The sequence below is a fragment of the Passer domesticus genome, chromosome 4 (assembly GCF_036417665.1).
Source record: "Passer domesticus isolate bPasDom1 chromosome 4, bPasDom1.hap1, whole genome shotgun sequence".
Taxonomy (NCBI): domain Eukaryota; kingdom Metazoa; phylum Chordata; class Aves; order Passeriformes; family Passeridae; genus Passer; species Passer domesticus.
The window spans coordinates 36863021-36886412 of NC_087477.1; the positions used below are offsets into that span (position 1 = coordinate 36863021).

General features: G+C 38.0%; 2 protein-coding genes across 4 annotated transcripts in view; one reads left to right on the forward strand and one right to left on the reverse strand.

Moving 5' to 3' along the window:
- TBCK (TBC1 domain containing kinase) overlaps positions 1 to 5654 on the reverse strand; it is a 128554-nt gene extending 122900 nt beyond the window's left edge. The window contains exons 1-2 of one of the 2 annotated variants that reach the window (XM_064417135.1): positions 5572 to 5654; positions 1714 to 1948 (exon numbers count right to left, since the gene is read on the reverse strand). In XM_064417135.1, coding sequence (XP_064273205.1) covers positions 1714 to 1906 — 193 coding nt within the window. In that variant the 5' untranslated portion in view covers positions 1907 to 1948; positions 5572 to 5654. Of the gene's footprint in view, positions 1 to 1713; positions 1949 to 4661; positions 4809 to 5571 lie in introns of those variants that run through there. The other variant, XM_064417136.1, reaches the window with a different exon arrangement.
- A 138-nt stretch (positions 5655 to 5792) lies between these two features.
- The window catches only part of AIMP1 (aminoacyl tRNA synthetase complex interacting multifunctional protein 1), a 31036-nt gene continuing 13436 nt past the window's right edge, over positions 5793 to 23392 (forward strand). The window contains exons 1-4 of one of the 2 annotated variants that reach the window (XM_064417146.1): positions 12249 to 12365; positions 12950 to 13007; positions 21324 to 21457; positions 21930 to 22043. In XM_064417146.1, coding sequence (XP_064273216.1) covers positions 21349 to 21457; positions 21930 to 22043 — 223 coding nt within the window. In that variant the 5' untranslated portion in view covers positions 12249 to 12365; positions 12950 to 13007; positions 21324 to 21348. Of the gene's footprint in view, positions 5936 to 12248; positions 12366 to 12949; positions 13008 to 21323; positions 21458 to 21929; positions 22044 to 23392 lie in introns of those variants that run through there. The other variant, XM_064417145.1, reaches the window with a different exon arrangement.

The window sequence follows — 23392 nt, forward strand, 5'->3', positions numbered from 1 at the left end:
ATAAAATTTGCTGCCAAATTTCCCATATTATATCTAAATTCTTAGCTGCCATTCTAACAATTGTTAAAACAGAACACTCTCGTGACTTCATGGTTAGAGATTTTATTTACTATCCTTCAAGTTACTTCAACTATAAGAATGAATTTTTTTCCTTCATTTTTATACACACACATAAATCTTCATGTCATTTACTCTTTATAATCAAAAAGGCCATGTTTTACTATTTATTTTTTATTTATTAAATATTATGTTAGTTAATACTTCCTAACCTTTCATCCCAAACAATACCGTAAGAAAATCCCAGGTTTTGTTTCAAGCAGTACTAGTAAAAACAAATGAAAGTTATTAAATTTTCTAGACCTCCTGACTGCATAAGTGAAAAATTACATGTTTGAGGGCAAAGAAAAACACATAAAGAACCCCCTGCCCTACAGAATACCTCAGTATCTGGAGTTGGCAATATCCTAATTTGGTAAAAATCTGCAACATTTAATCAGACTGCATTCTAAAAGGGGAAAAAATGACTTGCCCTACTTTATGAGAGCCTGTAGATAATCAAATACATACAATGCACTTTAGTATGAGAACAGTGTTGATTTAAAAGTTAAAGGTGGCAATGACTTAAATTGTCACAGGTGTTACAGCCTTTTTGTGGAAATTAAGTGCTGTACTCCTGCTGAGCTTGCAACAGAATACCTAGAGCAGAAAAAAACAACAGAAGTTTTATTTGAGCTAACAGTAAGTGTGACAACAGATACTGAAAAAAAACTTTCAAACCTGTACTAGAATAAAGTAACCCCTAGTGGGAGAAATCTTAAAGAAATCAAAAGCTAATAATACAGGAAGCTTGCAGCCAGGACATGAGATCACAACACCAGCTGCAAATCAAGGACAAGAAACCTAACCATCACATGAAAATGTTTACAAGATCAGAATATGGGTGTAGGAGTTCACTATCACCATCATATTTTCTGGAAAAATCCCCTTGCCCAGGATTTCTTTCCTGGGAAGCTGAGAAGCCTCAGAGAAAAAGGAAAACAATATTATCTCATTAGCTTCTGCTCTGTTTTGCTGCTTTAGAATGTGGTTTGGAGGTTGTTTCATTGGTTTCATGGGAATTGTTTTTGACTTATTAGCCAACTACAGCTAAGCTGTGTCAAGGCTCTGGAGAGAGTCACTAATTTTTCAGCAGTATCTTTTAAACCTTCTGTCTGTATCCTTTCTGTATTCTTTAGTATAGTTTAGTATAGTATTCTTTAATGTAATATAGATAATAAAACAATAAATTAGCCTTACAAGGACATGAAGTCAGATTCATCATTTCCTTCCTGCCATGGGGCACCTCACAAATACAAGAGTTCACCATCAAAAATACATGTATTTCCATATTCCACACAAAGACATGGCAGAGCAATTCAGTTCAAGAATTTCAGTGAGGTATAAAAAGAATGAAGTTCTTAGCTTTTATCTATTAGTGTAACACAACAAGACTGGACAACTAATCTCTGCTTTGAGTCTACAAAGAAGCAAAAGAGCCAATACCACCAACCATAGCAAAGGCATTCAGGAATTTTGAGACTGAAAACTGGCCACTTGCTGGTGCTGTGAAGTCAGTACACTCTGCTCAGTCACCTTAAAATACACTGTCACCAAAAAAACCCCAAACCCAAAATCGTAATCATACCAAAACTTGCTTGTTAAACAGATACTCACCATGTTTACCTCTGGTAATGTCAACGTACTGGCAAAGTCTGGGATGGGTGATTGTTTTAAGGATTTGAAATCTGCCCAGAATTTTTATGGAGTTAGGTGTTAGAGGGAGGCCATTACTTCCACAGACATCATGTGGCAGAGCTGAGGCAAAGAAGGTGGAGGCACCCATCACAGTGTCCTTTAAAGGAAACATCTTTTTCACACAATCTTAAGCCCTTCAGAGCAATTCGTGTTCCTTCAATAGAGAACACAGAGTAAAAATTTATCAGCAAAAGATACAGACTCAGGTTACTAGTTGTTTACAAAATAATGCAATTAAGATTTTTTTTTTTAATTCCTCAGAAATTCACACAGGAGAAACAGAAGACTTAATTTGGTCTCAAAATTGTTCTTTCTCTAAGGGAAAAATCTTGTTCAAAGCACAATTCCCAGTAAGAAAATACTAAATTTATTTGTGAATCCCAGCTGACAGCAACTCCATAAAGATTGCACAAAGATCCTTATATACGAAACATCTTTACTAGGTCTACACAAACAGGTATTTTGAAAGATACCTTCTGTTTTAACTAATACAGTCCAACTTAGGATACAAAGCAAACATAAAAGACCAATCTCATTTGTAGGTTTTTTCCCCTGAAGAAACACAGACATGAGATATGTACTTTTACATTCTGAGAAATATCAAAATAAATCATATTGAATATAAATGTATAGTGTTAAGGAATCAAACTTAAAAAAGAAAAATCTGAAACAGCTTTGACCATTGGAATATTTATATTAGTATTTGTATTAAAAGTCTTATTTATAAAGATACAATACTTTCATATCACATGGATATTTCATAATTTTTTGCAGATGATTTATTTTAGGATGTGAACAATGCACATTACAGTTAGATTTTTCCACTGGAAAGACATCAATTGGACAGAGTGCAAGCACAAAGATTTACTGGCATGCAGCAGGTTCCAATTGGAAATCCATAAGTGTGTATTTATAAGAAGAACCCCCATTCCTGTAAAAACATCTGCCAAATAAACTATTCAACATCAGAAAGAAAATATATATTAAACTCTTAGAAAAAATAGCTTAGTTTACAGATTCAATTATAATCTTGCTTGGCACAGTGATCCTCTAAGGCTTGCTCTAAAATAAAAGAAAACCAAGTTATTATGATTAGAGTGGAGGGGAGAGGGAGTAGGATTATGCCTAGCAGCAAGATGCATCATGTCTCAAAGAAGGTAAATATGTAGTGTACAACATATTTACTGAGGTAAAACGTCCTCACTTTTACTGTAGAAAAATATTGTCGGATAATACTTCTCTAATACACTGTACCTGCATTCAGCTGACACTTAGAAAGGAATTTTAATAAAAAGACTTGTTAAATCCCATCATTTCAATAACCATTTTCAGTGATTAAACTATCCTAGCAAAACTTGCAGATCACTTGGCTTACAAGGAGGAATGACAGCACCTGGAATTTGCTCAAGTAGGCAAGTGCACACTCATCACTCACCCCCTTTGGCTGGAAACCAGATGGACAAAAAGCAAGAGATGAGACAAGAAAACAACCCTTCCTGTCACCCACCTAAAGGAATCAATAAGGCATTTTAACAGGTATGGAACAAAACATGTCCTCTTACTACAGAGTTAATTACAGGGAATCCACGACAGCAATGAAAAAGGCTTTCTCTGATAGCAGCAGCCAGTTCTGGCAATTGCTACCCCCACAGCCAAACTCTGATCTCTCCTTAATTCTCAGCTTACATAAATTCCAGAGCCTGAGTTGAAAAATAAAACAAGTAATCCCAAACTTAAGCCTTCCACCACCTTTAGAAAGGGACACATATTACACATTAAATTAAAGGGGTTTTGTAACAAATTTTTTTCAGTCTCAATACTTCTCTAGAAACTTACTGACATTTCTAAATTCAAAAAGAATGGTTATAGATATTGTAAAAGTTCATCTGAAAAAAGCTCTTCTCTATTTTTAAATTGAGGGGATTTATTTGTTTGTTTTTGGTTTCTTTTTTCACTCCACACCAAAGTCTGGCAGAACTAGAAACACAGGAGAGAGCTACCCTTGTCCTTACTTCAATGCACACAATCCTACACCTCCAACCCACTTTCAGTGAACAGAAAAGACACATACTGCATTAATTTTATGATTTGAAGGAATTAATTATATCCTGCAGAACCTCCCCGTCACTTTGAAATAAAAACAGGAAGAGAAGAAGAAAGGTTTGTTATTCTAAACTGACAGCAGAACCAGTTAACGCAAACTCAATTTTGGGGTTGAATTCTGGAAATTCAATTCTGATAATCCAAAACAGCAAGGATGGAAGAGGAAGTGAAGACTTGTCTTATTAGTGGCATCTAAAATTACCGAGTCACTGTTTCCAAAGCAGCATTCATTCCTTATATGAGAGGCAGTCTGTCACATCTGTGAAACGTGCCTGGCACAAAGGTTAGAGGTCCAGGAGAGGATTTGTTGCATCCCACCTCTGAACAGCCTTTCCCAGCTCCCTACCTTCATTCAAACACCCCTTAGAAACCTTTATAGTACACAAAAACACTCATCAACATTCTCAGCAAAATCAGGAAAAAAAACTTCAGAAATTCCTGTTCAATATACAAATTAGCACTGTTTTGAAAATCTTGCAGCAGGTAGCTTTTTGATGTGCAAAACCAAAAAATAAAATACAAAGTGGAACTCCACCTATTGGGAAATTTATTTGCTCCTCCAAATTTGTACTGCTCTCAGAGAACAAATGTTTTTTCTTCAGAAGTCAGCCTTTTCTAGAACCATCACTTCCGACTTCTTCACTGCAGCAGTGCTAAGGTGACTGAGTTAAGGGACACTAAGAACTTTGCCCTTAGGAAAAAAAAAATTCAAAATGTAAAAGATCTGATTCTCAGAAGCAAATATTGCACATACAGAGACCAACCTGAATGAGTCCATCCAGTGAAACGTGTCTATAAATTCATGAAGCATCCACAGGCAGAAATAATGGCAAGTAGCCCCTTTAGGAACTTGAAATGCCTACTGACTTAAATGCCTCCAGAGTACCCAGGTGCAAATATTCCTTACCTTATGAAGGCAGCTTTTCTGAATTAAAAGATAATTATACTGCTATTAAATTATTTTAAAAGCAATTGAGAGCAATTTCAGGAGAGCGGGTAGCTAAAATATCCTATACTTTACACTATTCCATGAAACCATGGTATGTTACACAAATTTCATAGGAAGAAATTCTTCCACAAAATAACTTTGCTCTTAAGTCTTAAAATATTTCTGCTACAGCTACAGTAGTCATTAATTTGATAAAATAACTGAAATAAAATACACAAGTCTAACTAGTGTCGCCACTTCACAAAAAACCCTGAAACTGAGTGATTTCACAAATTTTATTAAAACGCAGAATAGGTATCGAAGAAAAGTTGAGTTCTGCTACATCAGTGTCCTACCGAAGACCTAAAATGAGGTTTGTCGCCCTTTCATTTATCACGTCTGTTCAGGAACCAAACCTGAGAATGGCTTTTGCCCGGCTCTCTAAAAGAAAGACTCATGGATCAGGGACCCTGACCACCCCTGCGCTGCTACAGACAAACCGGGCAGAGACCCCTGGGGAAAGGAGCGGGACGGGACGGGGACGGAGAAGGGATGGGGAAGGATAGAGGAAGGACAGGGGATGGCAATGCGGAAGGAGGAATAGGGGTGGGGACAGGGATTGGGAAGAGAAGAGGGATAGGGATGAGGATGAGGAGAGCGGGACGGGGCAGGCCGAGGCCCGGGAAGGAGGGAAGGCCGAGGCCCGGGAAGGAGGGAGGGAAGGAGGGCAGAGGCTCCCGAAGTACCTGCGCCAGCGCCGCCGCCCGGCCCCGCCCCGCCCCCGTGATGTCACTGCTCGCCGCCAGCCGCTCGCTGTAGGACCGTAGGGGCGACCTGCACAGTGCCTGAGCTTCCTTTCCCCCCAGGGTTATTGAAAAACATTATAAAAACCCCAACATAAACAAAAAAGAAAAAAGAAAGAGACTTTAACACCCTTCCCCCGGCGTGTGTACGTGCTCTGCCAGCGCTGCGGGCGCCCAAGCCCTGTGCGTGTTGGGGGAGCGAGGCTCTCCCGGGTGCCTGCTTGCGAACGTCAGGCGCCCGCCGGAGCAGCCCCGGGAGCGGGTCCTTCTTGGCCGGGCGGGCGGCGGCGGCGGCTCCTCGGTTCATGTGAGTGTCCCGGCGGGGCCCGGGCGCGCCCCGCTCCGCTCCGTGCCCCGCTCCGTCCTCTGCGTGCCCCGCTATCCGCGCCCCGCTCCGTGTTCTGCGTGCTCCGCTCCGCTGGGAAACGGCGCTCTGCGTGCCCCGGGGCTGCCCCGCGGTGGGAGGGAGGGAGGGAGCCAGGCGGGCCCCGCTAATTTGCCGCGAGCCGGCGGCGGGCGCGGGGAGGCCGCGCTGGTGGCGGAGTGCCGGAGTGTCAGGGTCGGAGGGCGAGCCGCGGGGAGCGGCGTCACGGCCGTGGTTTAATTCATCGCGGGGGTTTTGTCCTGGGCGCTGTGGCTGCAGGGCGGCGCGGCCGGTTCGGGCCGGCGCTCGGCGGGAGGACGCGGCCGCAGCGGGAGCCGCGCGTGTCAGAGCGGCTGCGCTCCCTCCCTCCCTCCCTCCCTCAGCGCTGCCACCGGAATGGCCTTCGGAAGCGGCGGGGGCCGTGCGGGGACATGCTGTGTCAGCCCCGAAAGTGCATGCACGGGAATCGCACTGACGTTTGCTGTTGCTAAAGGGATCGTAGATGATACCTGACTTTTGGTTAATTGTACAGGTGCTGTCATACTCGCACGTAGCCTTGAGTGAGGAACAGAGCGTAACCCATGCTCGGTCCATCCGCAGCACAGCGACAAGGCTCACATACAGCACGTGTTCCGTGCAGGGACGCGTGCGTTGGATCCACAGGGATGAGCTTAGGGTTATGTTGCCAGCCCACAGCCCCCAGCGTATGGCACCACTCCTGAAGCACTGTGCCTGTTGGGTGTCCGTCAGTGTTAAATCAATATGTATCAGTGCTGTCTGTGTCAGACAGAGCTGTACCTGGGGCTCATCAGTAAGTGCTTCTGAGCTGGGTTTAGCAGCTGGCAAAATAAAGGCAATACTACTGCAAACTGAGTAATGCTTGCATTTCTTGCTCTTTCTGTTTCTTTAACTCAGAGATTTTTATTTTCTTTTAAGGGAAGTCATTGCTTTTCACAAGTAGTTTTGGGATTCAGGATACTTAGATGGAATCAGCAGTGAGGTGAGGCAGTAGGGATTAAATACAGCCTCCCAGTTTGATGTGTCCTTGCCATTCACCTGTTGTATTATCCTCCATCTATGTTTAAATTTTCCCTGTTGGAAAGGAAGCCAAAATTCTATAAAATTAAGCAAAACCTAAGTCTGAAACCTGAGTTTTTAATACTGGGTGTTACTAAAAAGTGTAAGGCCTTAGAAATTACTAACAGAAAGAACTTTGCCAAATGGTTGGTAAAGTGGGGGTTTTAGTTTTGGGGGTTTTTGACTTAATTTTTGCAGGGGGGCAGTGTTGTAAATTTTTAGGTAGCCTCAAGGGCCATTGCTTATCAATACAACTTCATCATAATATATTCTCTCCACCTGGTCACTCCTTAACAATATATTCCAGTTGCAGTAGTTTTGGCTTATGAGAACATTATGCAATATATTTGTGAGGTACTTTGATGTTTTAGCAGCACTGAATCCTGAAGGTCCAAGATGTTGAAGGCAGAAATTATTCTTAAAACTGGTTTCAGCATGTTTGTGCTCTAGAATGTCTCTTTCCTGTTGTAACTATATGCATATTTTCCATATGTTGCTCTATCTTTTTTTATTTTGCACCTTTAAATGTAAAGAGAGAAGGAAAAAATTCTCATTCTCCAGACTGAAAGCAGTGGATTGTGTGAAGAAAATGGTATCAAATGGAAAAGGATATTTGCTAAAAAAAATTTGTGCAAATCTTAAAATAGTCCATCAGATTGGAATAATAGGACTCAAGTTGCCTAGAGCCTTGAAGACTTGATGCTTCTGATAATAAAGCATATTTGAGTGGGAAAACAATCTGAAAAATAAGTTTAATGCAGAAAGGTATGATGATAGAGCCTTCTTGTTGTAACTCTAATTCAGTATGAATTTAATAATGGCAAGTTAACCTAGGGTGTCTTTATTGAAGGAGGGCTAAACAGTCTCTGGATTTTTCTTAATCCTCTCAGTTTGCAGCTTCCCTGCCCTTTCCCCATTAAAGTAGAATAAATAATTTTATGGATATCTTGTTACTCTGAAAAAACTTGATAGCAGACTGAAGGGTGGATCTTGAATTGACAAGAAATAACACATATTGAGATGCAAAATAGGAGCTAAATGTTATCCCAGACCTGTGTAGACCAAGAATGAAAAAAAGAATCAAATTTTTGTGTGCCTGCAAATCCCACATACCTTACAAGTTCCCATGAACATGCTTGGGAAATACCTATTTTTAAAAAATGATGTAAAACAGTTGTCATTAGAAGGATTGGTCAGGTGTGCAGAAAGACAAATCTGGTATTGACCATAATATTTTTGAATTTTCCTGATTATGATCTGATTGCTTTATGTCACAGCTATTAACTGATGTGTGTCTCCTCTAAGGGAGCGTTACCTAGAACCTAAAGAAGGTCAAATGCTAGCCAGCACAGGGAGAGGGAGGAGTCAGCACAGAGGGCAGCTGCTGGGAACATCAAATGTGAGCCAAGCAAACAGCACCTCCTCCTCCTTGCAGTGATGTGATGTCAGTCCAGCAGAGACCCCCAGGGACCCCTGTGTTCTCCTGAACAGTTACCTGTTCTTACCTTCACCAAGAAACATTTCCTGTCATGCTGGGGGTGAGGGGAAGTCAATGTTTATTTTTCATTTCCATGGTTACATTAGTATTAAACAGCAGGGAGAGGAAAGGGTCTCCAATGGCTTTTTTTTTTTTCTCCAGTATGATGGAAGCCATCCTTGCTCATAATTTAATATAGTTTTAAAAATATTTGGATACTTCTCAAAGCAGCCTTCTGATGTCTTTTTTCTATTAATATGTTGTAATATTAAATTTTATATTTCTCCGTGCTTGGGGAGAAGTGCTTTCTTTAAAAAAAAATCCTTTAAGGAATATTTTGAAGTGACTGCAGATCAGTAAGTCACCAGTTGAACTATTTTTTATCTTGGAGGACAAAAAAAATGCAGTGCTGTCTGCATTATGATGTTAGAGGTCAATTTATTCAGAGTGAGTGTAAATTCAATACATTGGTATTTTACTTCACAGGTGGTTTCTTTAACCTGCTTTCACACTTAACAAATCTTTCATGTCTATTATGTTGTCTCGAATAAACACAGTTGGATATGTGGAAATATCACAGAAGAGCAGGTTTTTATTGCATGGTTTTTTAAGTTAAATAAAACACAGGCGTGTAGAAGACAGAATTGTGATTGGGTTTGTAATACTGGGTGTAACAAAAGGACCTTTGCAGGAGAGGAGCAAAAGATCTTCTCATCTACTGTAACTTAATCACTTCTGACAGATGTTTGCCTATCCTGTTTTTAAAACCTTCCAGTGATGGATATTCCACAGCCTCCAAAGGCAGCCTGTTCAGTCTATTACTCTTACTTGAAAGTTTTCCAAAACTTAAATCTTGCTTTCTTTTTCATGTCTGCATCAGACCTGGTGAACAGTTTAGTCCCATTCTCGTACCAACTTGCTTTGTCTTTGAAGGACAAGACCAGGTCTCCCATTTATCTTCTCTTCTGTAGACTAAACAACTGCACTTCTTTCAAGCTTTTTGATCTTCTTTGAAGTGTCTTGAAAAAGTTGAGAGACAGGAAAGGGGAATCTGAACAAAGGCAAATCTCTGTGCCAGTTGTCTTGAGTATGTACGAGTTCAATGTGAGAATTGCTTGGGCAGCCTCTTGAGCAGCTGAGACAGTTCACCTATAAAAAATTGTGGCTGGTCAGGCCTTTCCTGACTTGCTTCTCCCTTATTCCATCCCATGTCACTCAGACTTGCTTTCTAGAGAAATTAGAAGTTTGCACTTTTTTTTCCTTTAAACTGGAGCAGACAGGTGTGGCACGGTAGTAGACTCCCAGGTGAGGAGTTGTTCTCTGTCGTTTTTGTGATGTAGTGTTGTGTTAATTGACTTGAGTTGTTTGTTGCCTTTATGCCTTTTGGGCCATAAACTTTTCTAATGGTGAAGTCCATAACAAGCTTGAAACATGTTGCAAAAATACATTCTTGCAACATTTTCTCCTGAAAATACAGTCTGTGTGGTTACAGTCAGTTGAATAGATTGATAGATGGAACAAGAGAAAGTATTTTTTTGAGCATAATGAAAACATTCTAGTTTGCTTGGGTAGCATGATGGCTCCAAGTATTTTGAGATTGTCACCATGTCCATTTGAGTATTCCTAAACTTTCCAAACATCCATGTTTACATTTAAATAGGAAAAGTTTCTTGCCTGAGCATGCTCTGTGCTTCTAGCAAATGCTTTTACGTTCAGTGCTGTTAGAAATTTCTGGGCAGTTACAACTGGTTTTAGGCATGGCAATCGCTGTTAGTCTTCATTACAAAGTTCAGTGTGCCAGATTCCTGTTCTTTCTAGGGAACAGTTGCTTATGATGCAAATCTCTGGGCAACCTCAACCAGTGCCTCACCACTCTCAATTCTTAGGTTCTTATGTCACTTAATATAAATTAACAGCCTAGAAACTGTTCTTTGACTTCCAGAACTACAGAGAGGGAAGATTAAACTAGCATTCCTATTACAAAGCAACATGTACTGTATTTAATCATCATCTGCTAAACACAATTCATGTAGAACTCATTCGTGCCTCAGAATTCTTAAACGCTGACAGAGATTCTGTTCAGGATTAGGAGAAAATTGAATTCCTTGCAGCTGGTAATGCATTAAATATCATCAAAAATTGCCTCAAGTTAGCACATGTATTCTTGAGGTCATTTACTTCAATCTTTTGGCATAAAACCCCCTATTATAGAAGACTTCTATTTCCATTTCCTTCTCATCAGGAGCTTTCCCAACATAGCTGAGTACAAATTAATAGTGTAAAGCTTAGTTTGTGACTTCAGGACCCTCTCTCAGAAACTATTCATGGCCATTGGATCTGATTTCTATCCCAGAGTGTTTCTCAGTTACAGTTTAATATACAGCTTTGTAGTGGCATCTTGTTTCAGACTGTCAAGATAAGTGGACAGATCATTTCAGCAGCTCATTTGTCCAGGGTAGCTGGGGACTGCTGTTCCCCCAGGAGCGCAGGAGCTGGTGCATGGCATGTGAAAGGCATTGCATTTGGCTTGCTGGCAGCTGCTCTGGAGGCAAGGCCCTAAGTTCACCTCTGTGAACACATCTGCTAGTCCTACTGTAAGGTTTGAAACCTTCTGTGTCGAGGGCTCTAATAATTGGTAACAGTCGCACACTAAGGAAGTCACTGTTGCCAACTAGGATATGACACTGAATGGTACCCCAGGGAAATTAATCTTTTCTTAAGGGTTCAGTGACCCTTGCTGCATCACAATGGGTAAGTAATTTCACATCCAAATGACCCTCTATAAAATAATACTCATGATAAGACCTAGGCACACACAGATCTTTTCTTTTCCTTTACATTTTACTGAAAACTTACCTGCAAATTAGTACTTTTGAAGATGTTAAACCAACATATGTCAATTGAAAAAAATTGTTTAAAAATTATTGGATTTTTAATAGAATAATTTGGAACACAGCAAAATTAGAATTTAGCTAACTTGTGTTAAAACTTCTTTTGTTTCTATAGTTTAAATCCATAAATGAAAAATGGCTATTCCCCAAAAGCTGCTTGGAGGATTCTTCTGTCAGAGACTATCAGTCTTAATAGCTGACATCAGCCCTCTCAACATCCAAGATGAGTGCACAGGGAGTTTGTTTGCTTTTGTGAATTTTTATTTCCTGCTGCACGGATCAGCATTAAAAGAGGGGAAATAATTTTCATCCTAGAAGTTTTAAAAGCTGTGAGCCCCAAGTGCTTCTCAGTGCAGACAACTACAAAGAAGTGGTAGATACTGCTGGCACGTGGTTTTGAAGTGACATGAAACTGCTTCTGGCTGCTGAGGATTAGTTGTCAGCCTGCTTTAGATACAGAAGTTCACTTAGATTTTCATTCCACAGCTGAATAAATTATTTTCTCTGAACAGGGTTAGTTAGTATCTTTATAGGTTTTCATTAAAATAACATCCTATTACGTGAGTAAATTCAGCATTGGAAAGTACAATTATTTGTGTTGTGTGTTTTTTTTATTGTTTTTTTTGTGTAAATAAGGTGCTGCAGCTGCAGGCTCAAAGTTCATCAAGGGCTGCTCTTACCCTGAAAATTCTGTTTAACAGCTTTGTTTCTCCCTATTAAAAGGTGTTTGCCATTATTCTTGCATTGGTTACACACATGCACACACAAACATTCACGTTTTCAGTTTTCTCTTCAGGTGTAATTTGGCCCACATAAAGAATGCCTAAAGGTTCTGCCTCAGTAAATACCAGCAGCTGCTAATGTGTCTGAAGTTAGAGGACACTGATTCTTTCAAAATACATCTGCATGAGGTCTGCTCAGTGCTTTTGTGAGTACATAATGGTTATTTTTAACCTGAGCACTTGTTTTAATTGAATGGTTAAATCCTGTTTTCCTTTAGCTGCGCTACATGACACTGCTTTTACTTGTAGATAAGCTGATATTAATGGAAAAGTAGTAAATTTCAAGGGTCTCTTTTAACACACTTGGACTATGTAAAATAACCAGCAGACAGGTTTCAGATATTAAGAGCATTAGGAACTGAAATGTTCCTGTAAACTACCTAACCAATACCATTATTTTGCAGACTATTGCAAACATAAAATACATTGTTTAATGATATTCTCAAACTTCAAGTTTCTAAGGAAAATATATTTTTGAGGTGTCTTCTTAGCAGCTAGGGATTTTGATAAGGATCTTTATCCTTATTGCTATGACAGACCCAAAAGATGAATTGCAGATTTTGAGGGATATTTTAAAAATACGTCTTTGTGCTCAACTGAGACTTCTCTTAGGGAGAGAGTGTAAACAGCTCTTTCTTTTCCTTTCTGTAACTGGTGTACTTCCTCTAAATTAAGGAAATAGTTTGTGACTTCAGGACCCTCTTAATGCTAATGTTCGCTTTTTTTTCAGATAAAGTTACAAAAAATCAGTAAAATGCCTGAGAAACTGTTCTTCTTGGCATCAACAGGTAGATTTCAGTGCAGTTCTGATTCTTCTCTCTGATTTATGAGTAGTTTACTCTGTAGTTACAACAGTAATCTAAAGCTTTCACTTTACTTTCCCAGTAAAACCCTAGAGGGTGAACCACAGTACAGATTCTTTGAGTTCCTGTGACATATGCTGACCTTGCAGACTTGTCCAGATGCAGCTGAGTCCTCTTAAATTTCTGAATTTATAGGCATATGTGTGTGTCTGTAATTGTAAAGTTCATCACCTGTCAGGGAAGTTTTATGAGGATACTTTGAGACATGAATAGCAAGTACTTTTTAATGTATATATTTTTATTTGTATATGCACACTCATCTATATATAACTACAAAAAACCCCAACAAAATGAAAGCAGTACAAAATGAGCAAAAAACCTTGTCAGTTTTTGATGTAAGGTTTCTGTTCCAAAGACCTGGATGTGTTTTGTGTTTGGAAATCAGTGATTACAGTCAAAGAAATGAGGCAGTGTGTCGTGGGCGTTGCAACTTTCCCATCGTGGGATTTATTGTGGGAATTTCTTGTGCACGTGGCGATAATTTACTGAAAGATTTTGATAGTATTATTAAAATATTAGTGCAGTGGGATTCAAAAGATAAACATTGTTGAAAAATCCATAAGGCTGTCCAACTGTTTTGGCATATGAGCTGCTACTTAAGCTGCAGCCTGCACTACAAAGCACAGCCAGATGAATCTCTAGGGCACTTGCAGGGACCTGGCAGATGCAGTGGGTGTGGAACCTGGTGAGACTTCAGTCGAGCGGCTCAAAGAAATTGCTTTCCTTGAGCTGTGTTTGAGCCATCCTTGGCTGTTCAGTTACTGGGCAGACTGCTCAGGTTAATAAATTAAGGTGTAAATTTTGTTACAGACCACATCCAAATGCTTGACTGCTGTCTTAACCTGGGCAGAACTCCTTAAGGGTGATCATCTCTCTGCTTTGTTTAGTCCTTGGAGTGTCTCCTCAGAGGTGGGAAAGAACACAAAGTTGATTCAGAATTGGGCTGAGGCAAGCATTAGTAGAAATTTCTCCCTGAATAGACATTTACTACAAGTTTACATCAGGGATGTGAATAAAGCTGCAAGTACTCTTAGCCTTTTGAGTGTTGCAGCTGTAGTGTGTTAAGGTATGATGCAGTTAATTAATACAATGTGGCACCAACTAAAGTTTTGAAATTGAATTTAAATTATTTTTACTTCTGACTATTGAGTTTCTAATGAGCTCTACCATATCAATCCAAGACGTCAATTTTAATGCAAATTAGGCCAGTCAATTCCATTCATTATATGTTGTAATCTATGCCTTACTTCTTCATTCATTGCTTCTCATAGTTTTGTTTTTTGCCTGTCTCACTAATGCTACCACTCACTTGTAACTTCAGTGCATCATTCCCTTTCAAGGCAGACTTGTCTTCACATTTAAAAATAGTCATTACTAAGTAACTTCTGTAGTCTCAAAATTGGTACCAGTGGATCGGCCTTTTGTTGTGTGATGTTCCATCATATGTTTAAAAAATCTCTTTCATGCTGCAGTGTTTTTCAATATGAAAAAGTTCAGTTTTGTGTGTTTTTACTATTTACAGCCCTTTAAAACTGGGAGGGGTAGGCTCTTAGGACTACTAAAAGGACCTGTCTGCAGCTGGGATGGAGCCTGATTTATCTGGCAGCCAGAAGGGTTGGACTGTAGTCTCCAGAGCTAGCAAATCATTCCACAGAGCTGACATTCCTGCTTGGATGGACTGTATTAGACATTTTGGTGTTTGAAAATCTGCAAAGCAGTTATTCCGACTTCCTCAGTGCCAAAGATGTGAGTTGAAATAACATACAGCAAAAATGTGCAACTTTGCCTACTAATTTGGTGCTTGGCAAATTCCTTTCAATACTGACCACACAGAAGCTTATAGACAGGGAATGCATAATAAATTGTATTTAAGAGCTAAAAGGAAAAAAAACAACCGGAAACGGGTTGTTTGACTGTTTAAAGCCCCAGTACAGTTTGGGGAGAAAGGGAGACAAGATCTGATGTCCTGCAGTTATGAATTTTTAAAGTTGTGCTGATGTATTTTGTAACACCCTCTTAACAGTTTAGTCTGTAACTTCATTTTGTTCATATTAAAAAGACCATTCTTTCTTTTAGAAAAATAGAATTTTTCTATTTTTTTCCTAATAAAATTTAGAAAAATTATTTTTTTAGAAAAATACCAGGATAGTAGTTAAAAATTCATTTGATCTTTTGTAGTACCCAAATCTCTAGTACCGGGCAGGGAATCACTGGTCTAGTACTGCGAGTCAAAAATCAGGTTACACGATGATTCATTTGATAATTTCTAGGTTTCAGCTTTTTATAATGCAATCTACCAGTACTGCTCAAATTTTGGAAAAAAACCCTCAAAACCAAACCAGTTGTTGTTTGGGTTTGGGGTTAGGAGTTGTTTTGTTTTGTTGATTTTTTTCTTTACTTTTAAAAAATTTTTGTGGGTTTTGTTTCTTTTGGGGGTGATTTTTTCTTTTGTATGTTTTCTGGGGGTCGTTTTGTTTTGTGGCTTTTTTGTTTGGCTGTTTTTTGGGAGTTTTTTAATTTTAATTTTGCTGTTGCTTTTCAACTGTTTGCCATTGTTCTGCCAAAAATGTTTTGATAGGTCTCCTTTGCCGTATGTGGAGAAAGACCTGGGTGAGCATCTACATTTTGAGTACTTACACACATTTGCTTAAGGCCTTGGATTGTATTTTTAGATGTGTGAACTTTGTGCTATTCAGGAAACATACATTCTTCCCTTACAGAGCTAACAATAAATTTAATTCTGAAAGAGAGTTGAGCTGGTAGTTAAATCTTCACTGACACGTGCATGCCTCAAGTGTGCTTGAAATGGTATTTAAGTGTAAGTGCACTATGTCTTTTTTTGCTCCATTATAACAAGGAAATGATGGGTTTGGTAATAATGCAATGCAGAAGTACCTAATACTTAAAATTCTTCTGTTGTCTTTCTCAGCATTATATTGGTTGTTATTGATAACTTTGCCTGTTTGTATGTGGATTTAAAAGGCACATTTTTTTGAAACTGTTTGTGAACAGCTCCATATTAGACTTTTTTTTTTTAATTGAGGAATTTTTTTAATTGAGAAATTATATTTTTTCACGTGTAAAACTGTGGAAAACCTACATTTCCAATAAATAAATCTGGTTGTTTTCTGTGTGTTAAGGGTGGAATCGCATGATCTTTTGGAAATTCATTTCCTGAGAAGGGATGTATGGGTATAAAAGCCATGATTGTGTTTTACAACATATAACAGGTACAAATCCAGTGAAATACCCAACCTTTTGTGGTAGTAATGAGTAAAAGTGCATGAAACTTACTAAATGTACCTGATTTCCAAAATGTTTTAGCAACAGAACTGTTTAACTGAAAATTTGTAACAAAGTGTTTCAGGCCACTGCTTCCCTAAGACAGTGGAGAAATGCTTCTGATTTTATTTGCATTACTTAGAGTGAAGTGTGGGAGCAATCAAGTCAAAACTAAGATTTGATTTCAGAACTAATTAGTTGTAGCTATGCTGTGTTTTGGCTTGGATTTTTTTGTATAGTTTAAATTTTTGGAGGTTTGAAAACTGAAAACTGTCTTCAGTTTTTCTACCAAAAATGTGAAATCATCAAATCAGGTGTTCTAAATATTAGCAAAAGGTGCTGACAGCATCAGGCCTAGAAAATTTTATCAGAAGTTAGAAGGAACCTTTAAGAAAGATTTGATTTATAAAGCGTGGTCTCCAAGATGAGAAAATATGGGATGAGTTACAACAGTTGCCTCGTTGCAGTGATACTTTGGTTCAGCCAAAGAAAACATACTTCTGGTCTGCTTTCTTCTGTTTTGATCTGCTAACTGTTGTTCCTTACCTTGCAGAATAAAAAGGTGTGATGTGAGATTCTCAGATCTGGTTTACTGTATCTTCACAGTTCATAGAAGTGCAAAGCACAGGAAAGCAGAATCTGGCAAACAGCTGGCACATTCTGTTATGTTTATGGGTTTTTGTAAGATTGTGTGCCAGAAAGGACCATACTCAAAAAAGATGCTCAGATAGAAGCTTTGAACACACTTCTTGTAGAAACAGTGATTGTTGGGACTTGGTCTTTTACAGAGAGTAGCATACTTTGTTATACAAGTTGGCCACAGTTCTGCAAAGAAAGAAAAAGAGTTTAATTTGAGATCTCCTTAGAATGTAAGACCAAAAGCTTTGGAAGAGGAATTTACGTTAAGTACTTTTATATGGTTTAAATTATTGAACTTTAGTTAGCATTGGAGAAATTACCTTTGTGGTGTTGATAACTTTTAGAATATGCCACTGGTTTTGTTTGATTTGAACAGATCATCTCAATTGAAAAGCCAGCACGTCTTTTTGCAGATCTTTTTTTTTTTTGTCTAGTGAGAAAATGAAATCTTAGGTCTTGGTTAGCAGCCACTCATTAACATACCATAAACATATGCCTCACAGAAAATGCCACCTGGGCCATTGTGTGGTTCCCTCTTATGGTGAAGGAATTAATGTGTATGTGGGAGAGGAGAAGGAGGCACTTGTGCTTAAATCTCCCGCAGTTGTAATCTTTTTGTGTTGATATTAGCACAGCATTGCAAGAAAAAGCTGAGAGCTTCAAAGTACCGAGCTTTCTAAAAATTCCAGCTGGAAAAAGAAATGCTCAGAGCTAATTTTTTTTAGGCTTTAGCAGTCAGTTGTTTTCCAGTTTCAGGTGGTGCTTTTTATTTTGCTTGTTTGTTTGTGGCTTTGTTTTGTTTTTTTTCTCTTTAATGGTTGCTTTTCAGTAGTGGAAAGTAATTGGTTCCATGTTTGGACTATGGATAGATTCCAAAACTAATTTTTTGAGTTTTAAGTTTTAAATTTTGTCATTAATTTTATGGGGATTTTGGCTTTTTCTTGTTTTTAACAATAGACAACATTGAAAAGTAAGGTACAACCAGCTTTACATTTTTAGCATCTTTTGTGTGTTCAGTTTTTGATGTGGATATATTCTAAAGTTGAGGCCAAGTATTTGTAAACCACGTTAAAATTTGGGGATAATTTGTACTTACATGAGAAGTCTGGATTTGTTATAGAGAGTTTGCCACTGGGGGGACACTTCCACACTTCTTGTTTTTGAATAGCAAAGTAGAATAGTGCCTGTTTTCTCCTGCAAGGGTACTGCAGCTACTTAGAAGATGCCATCAGGCAATGCTTTCAGTTTAAAAAAAAGATGGGCAGCTCTCTTAATCAGCAGGTGGAATTATGAGAAATGAAACAGCTCTAATGGCTTGATGTGCTATGTAATGGATAACTGTACAGCTTGAGTCTTTCATTTCAAGACTGAGTTCCATTGAGGGGAGCAAGTGGCTTTTGGGGTGGTCCTGAGTGTCTTGCACATAACACAGCAGTCCCCAGAGGTCTGAGATAAAACAGTTTCCCTTAGCTAAGCAAGCAGGTGACTTAAGGACTTTTCCAGAATGTAGGTACACCATACCTGTTTTTCAAAGCAAGGGAAAGGAGCTCATTAGGCACAATTGGATGAAGTGACTTTACTTTCAGTTCCTCTTTGGGACATTTTTTCCTAAGCAGGTCAGAATATATCTGCAGTGAGCTATGATCTGGTTTTTAAGCTATATTATTTCTGGCTTTCGTTCTGATTTTTAGTTTGTGTATCACCAATAAGGGTTGGTTGTTTTAGGATTTTTTTTGTGTTAGGGTGATAGGATAGTAGAGGGCAAAGAAAATAGGGTAAAGGTTAGAAAATAAACAAAAAAGAAAAAAAGAAAGTTGACTGTAACCTTTGATTGTTGCAGTTCTCGTATTTTTAATGTCTTTCGTATTCTCCAATAAAGGGTGGATCTTACTTTCTTTTAATGTGCCCTTTTTGGATACGGTTTTATCATTCTGCTGTATAGGTTCCTGTGTTTGTTCCTGCAGCAGTTCATTTCAGCCTGTTGCCTTTTTATATTAGCATCGGAAATACCTATTCCTTTGTGTTATTGTTACAATACTAGCTTTACTGAAATTTATTTGACAAGTGGGAAAATTGTAATCATGTAACTTCATTTCCAGCTCTTCAGTTCATTAGCCAACTTGGCTAAAATCTATAAAATGTACCAGTTCTGTTCACTTTGAAGTTTTAGTAGCATTTTTGTTGTTGTTGGAAAAGTTTCCACTGTTAGTATTGTGTTCCCCTGAGAGAATTTGTAGCTTGCAAGAAATCTTACTGGTATGCAGACTGTAATATCCCAGGCTTTGTATTATGCTGTGTTGTGCCATAATAGTTTTATGTCTGTTTCCATTTGACATCTCAATTAGGAACTTATTGGAATCACTGTTTTCCTTTTTGAAACTCTCTGTTTTCAATCTGCCCATGCAAACAAAATTATTTTCTTGTTAGCAGACCTTAATTTGGATATAAAAATGAATTTAATTGTCCTGGGGAGATTTTTCTGCTCTTTGCTCCAAGAGAGTTTCTTTCTTTTAAAAGAAAAATCTATTGTGGATGAGTGGAAGGTGTGATGGCCACAACACTCTCACGTCTTTAAGTGAAACAGTGTGTGTAAAACAGACTTTGATTGTATTGCATTGCAAAGAAGGCAGGAGTTTGGTTCATGCATCACATTTGCAAGATACCCCGTGCATCATCTAATTATTACACCTCTCTCTGGATTTGTGAATTTTACTTTGGGAACTTTTAAATACACTATTCCTGATTAATTGTAGTTCGTTTTCTGGGTTTTTTTTTTTTTTGGTTTTTTTTTTTGTTTTGTTTTTTTTTTTACTTTTTTTTACTTTTTTTTAAAATTTAAATCTGTTCCTGTGGACATTTGAGTTATTTATAACATAAGATCAGATATAAAACGTGTGTGGATTTTTAGAGTGCAGCAGAGGCAGTATGTTAGCCCTGGCATGAGTGTGATTGTAGCTGTTCACCTTTCAGTTATTTCTAATCTCTTTTTTCTTCAGCATGACTTTTGTTGCATATCCCAATAGGGAATATTATTTGTATGTTAAAACCAGATTTAGATCATAGTGTTACAATAGTCTTGGAATAAAATAGGAAGTTATCTGCCAATTTGATATGAGAAAAGGTATTTTTGGATTTTGATAAAGTTGAGGAGCCAGTACATGTGCCTGGATTGCCATTTTCTTACAAATTCTTTCATTTGTTGCTGTTCATGGACAAATTTACAGAAATTGAATCATCTCACAGGAATTAAATCACCATTGCTTGTAAAGATCTTTTCTTCCCACCTGTAACCAGTTTTCTTGATTTACAGAGGAGGCAGCTGTTAGTACAGATTCTTTTCTCATTTAGATACTGAGTGGGAGGGAAAAAACACTGACTGCTGCAGATATGAGTGATTGTAACTGGTTTTCATCCTTCTGTTGCCACTATTTGAGGTCTTGTGTTTAGATACAAATGTTCCTGAGAAGGAAGGTAGGCCAGATTTGGTAGCTTTCCAAAAATAAAGGCTATACACAAGGCAGAACTACTTTCTGGAACTTTAGTGAAATATTAGTAAATGGTGAATACCATAAAAGAAGGTTAGACAGTATTATTTGTGCTCTTTGTGTTCCTTGCTTCTTTGTTGTCTGTGTGCTGGCCCTTCCTTTTCAGTGGATGCAAAATTGAACAATCAAAATTGGTGTTAAAATAACTCTGAAGGTGCAAACCTCTAATAAAAGTAGTTTTTATCTGAGAAAAGTAAAAATACTCATGAATTATGACTAATAAAAGTAAAACACTAAAGTCTTAATATATGCACAAGCACAATGTATAAAGTATTCAGTCTATTCTGAATTTATTGGAAACGTTTGGAAATTTTTGTGGCATGATTCCATTTTCTTAGTCTCAATAAAATTTGATATACACTTAATTTTTTTTTTTTTTTTTAGTTAAGCCCAGGATACAGTGTTTTCCTGTCCAATCTTTTCCCTTTTATTTGCTTCCACATTCCCCCCTGCTGCCCCCCCACCATGTATTCATACCTTTCTTTCTGAGAAGGTAGATTTTTTTTTTTTTTCCTGTTTCATGAAGGAAGAACACATTTTCTGCTGCTGGGAAGAAAAATAGCTTTTCTTTCAAAACACTTGAAAGCAGCTGTCAAACATGAGATTCTGTTTAACGTTGCATTTTGTTTGGACTGTGCATTAGGAGGTAGGAGTCCAGCTTTTCACTTAGCAAATTTTTTTATTCAGCAACTGATTTGAGAACTGCTTGACATGGTAAGAGATAGTAGTGTTATTGCATTAAGAAGTCATTAATTTTAGGCTGTTCTTTGTCTAGGTTTTTATCCCGTTTTTTGGTAAAGATGGCAGCCAACAATGCAGTGCTGAACAGACTGGAGCAGAAGGGTGCAGAGGCTGATCAAGTTATTGAGTACCTCAAGCAGCAAGTTGCCCTGCTCAAGGAAAAAGCCAGTAAGGATTTACCTATCTTATGCTGCATCTGTTAATGAGATGGTTAACAGTAAATGCACATAGGAGAAAATGAGAATATTTGGTGTGTCAGCCTTTAAAGTGTGTTTCAAGTTCTCCAAGATAAACCTTGCAATCGTAGCCCCACTTGGCTGTCATGTGGTTTGTGGGGGTTTTGTAGTTTCTCAGGGTTTTTTCTTGTGATTCTGTTTAGGGGACTGAGAATATCGTATATTGAGAGGCAATTTGATTATATAAGTATTCTAAAAATGTCTATTTCAACAACAAAGAAAATAATTACTAAGTATTTCTGATTATATACTCCTGTACTAGTAAACTTGAAAGTTTTCACTTTTGTGCTGTTTGGCTCACCATGTTTCACTTTTCTTTAAAAACAAACCTCTGTGTCCAAAGTGATGGATGCTAGTTACTGAAATCTGTTTTTTGGTTTTTTTTTTAAATGTGTCAACTCTAGTCTTGCAAGCATCTCTCCGAGAAGAGAAAAAGCTCCGTGTAGAAAATGCTAAACTGAAGAAAGAAATTGAAGGGCTGAAACAGGAGCTGATTGAGGCAGAAATTCGAAATGGAGGTGGGAAAAAAAAGTACTATTCTCATACAACATTGATGTAGTTAGCACAAAACTGTCTTAATTCTTCTTGATTTTTATTGTTCTGTATGTAACTCTATGATATTTCTTACAAATTCTGGATTTTCCCTGATTCCATGCCTGTGACAAGTTACTTGATTCCAACATTTTAATAAGCTGCAGACCTATATACTAAACTTAATCAAACATGGAACTAGTTCTTTGTATTTTTTTGTTCAGTGCCTTGCATAATAGGCCGTGAACCTCAGTGATGATAATGATTCCTTGTAATTCTGTAGAAATTGCTACATGTCTAACTCTTCTTGCTGCTTTGAATATTTAATCTAGCATGACTGAAAGATCAGTATGAAAAGATCAAGCCAATGGTGCAAAGTACAGATGGCCAGGGACTTACTAGGAAAGCTGTGGTTATGTAAATTTATAAACAATGTGTTCTGAATTTATGAATCTGTGCTTTAGACCAGCCTTCCATTGGACTTATTCTTTCTTTGCTCTCCTCTGTGTAGTTCTATTCAGCTTGTACCATCATTATATACTTCACAGTAAAAAAAAAAGATGAAAAAAACCCCAAAACTGAAGTGTTTCAGATACACTTTGTTGTCTTTAAAAATTATTGCCAAAAAGCCCTCTTCTGCCCTCAAGAGTTATTGCTGTTAACCCATACTATCAGAATTCTGAATTGTTTAAGATATTATCCAGTGTATCTGGATGCCGGCGTTTAACTGCACTGAATGTTTAACTGCTGTAAAAGCAGGTTCAGTCTTCAAAGAGATTAACATGTTGTGAATACAGAGAATTCTTTTTCTCTTTTGGACACCAGTAAGGCCTTTTCATGTACTAAATCAAACCATTACTTATATTTCTCTGTTGTCTTTTAGTCTGCAGCAGTTCTTGACAGGTGTGGGATATTTCACAGAATCTGTTGTGCTTGAGAAGGGTCTCAAGGTATATTGGTCCATGATGGCAAAGGAAATACTTGATGTGCATCTTCCTTTAGTTAGCTAGTTCATCTGAGTGGTAGTAGGACTAATTTCAGATCTTTCCTTTTGAATGAAATAGATGTTTGTTAGATCTGAAAGGACTAAGTAGTTGGGCACAGAAATTAGATGGACATGGAAGATGAAAAATATCACAAGATGTTTTTTCAAAAACCTGAGAAACAAAGACTTACCCCAAGTAGCAAGCAAGTGGTTGTTGGTACAACAAATTTAATGTTCAAATTATTTTAGAAAGCTGTTTATAAGAATATAATTTGTGCAAATCACTTCCATGTTGAAGAGTACAGGCATTAACTAGCAAGGTGCAGTTCTTCAGGAAAGTTAGTAAATATC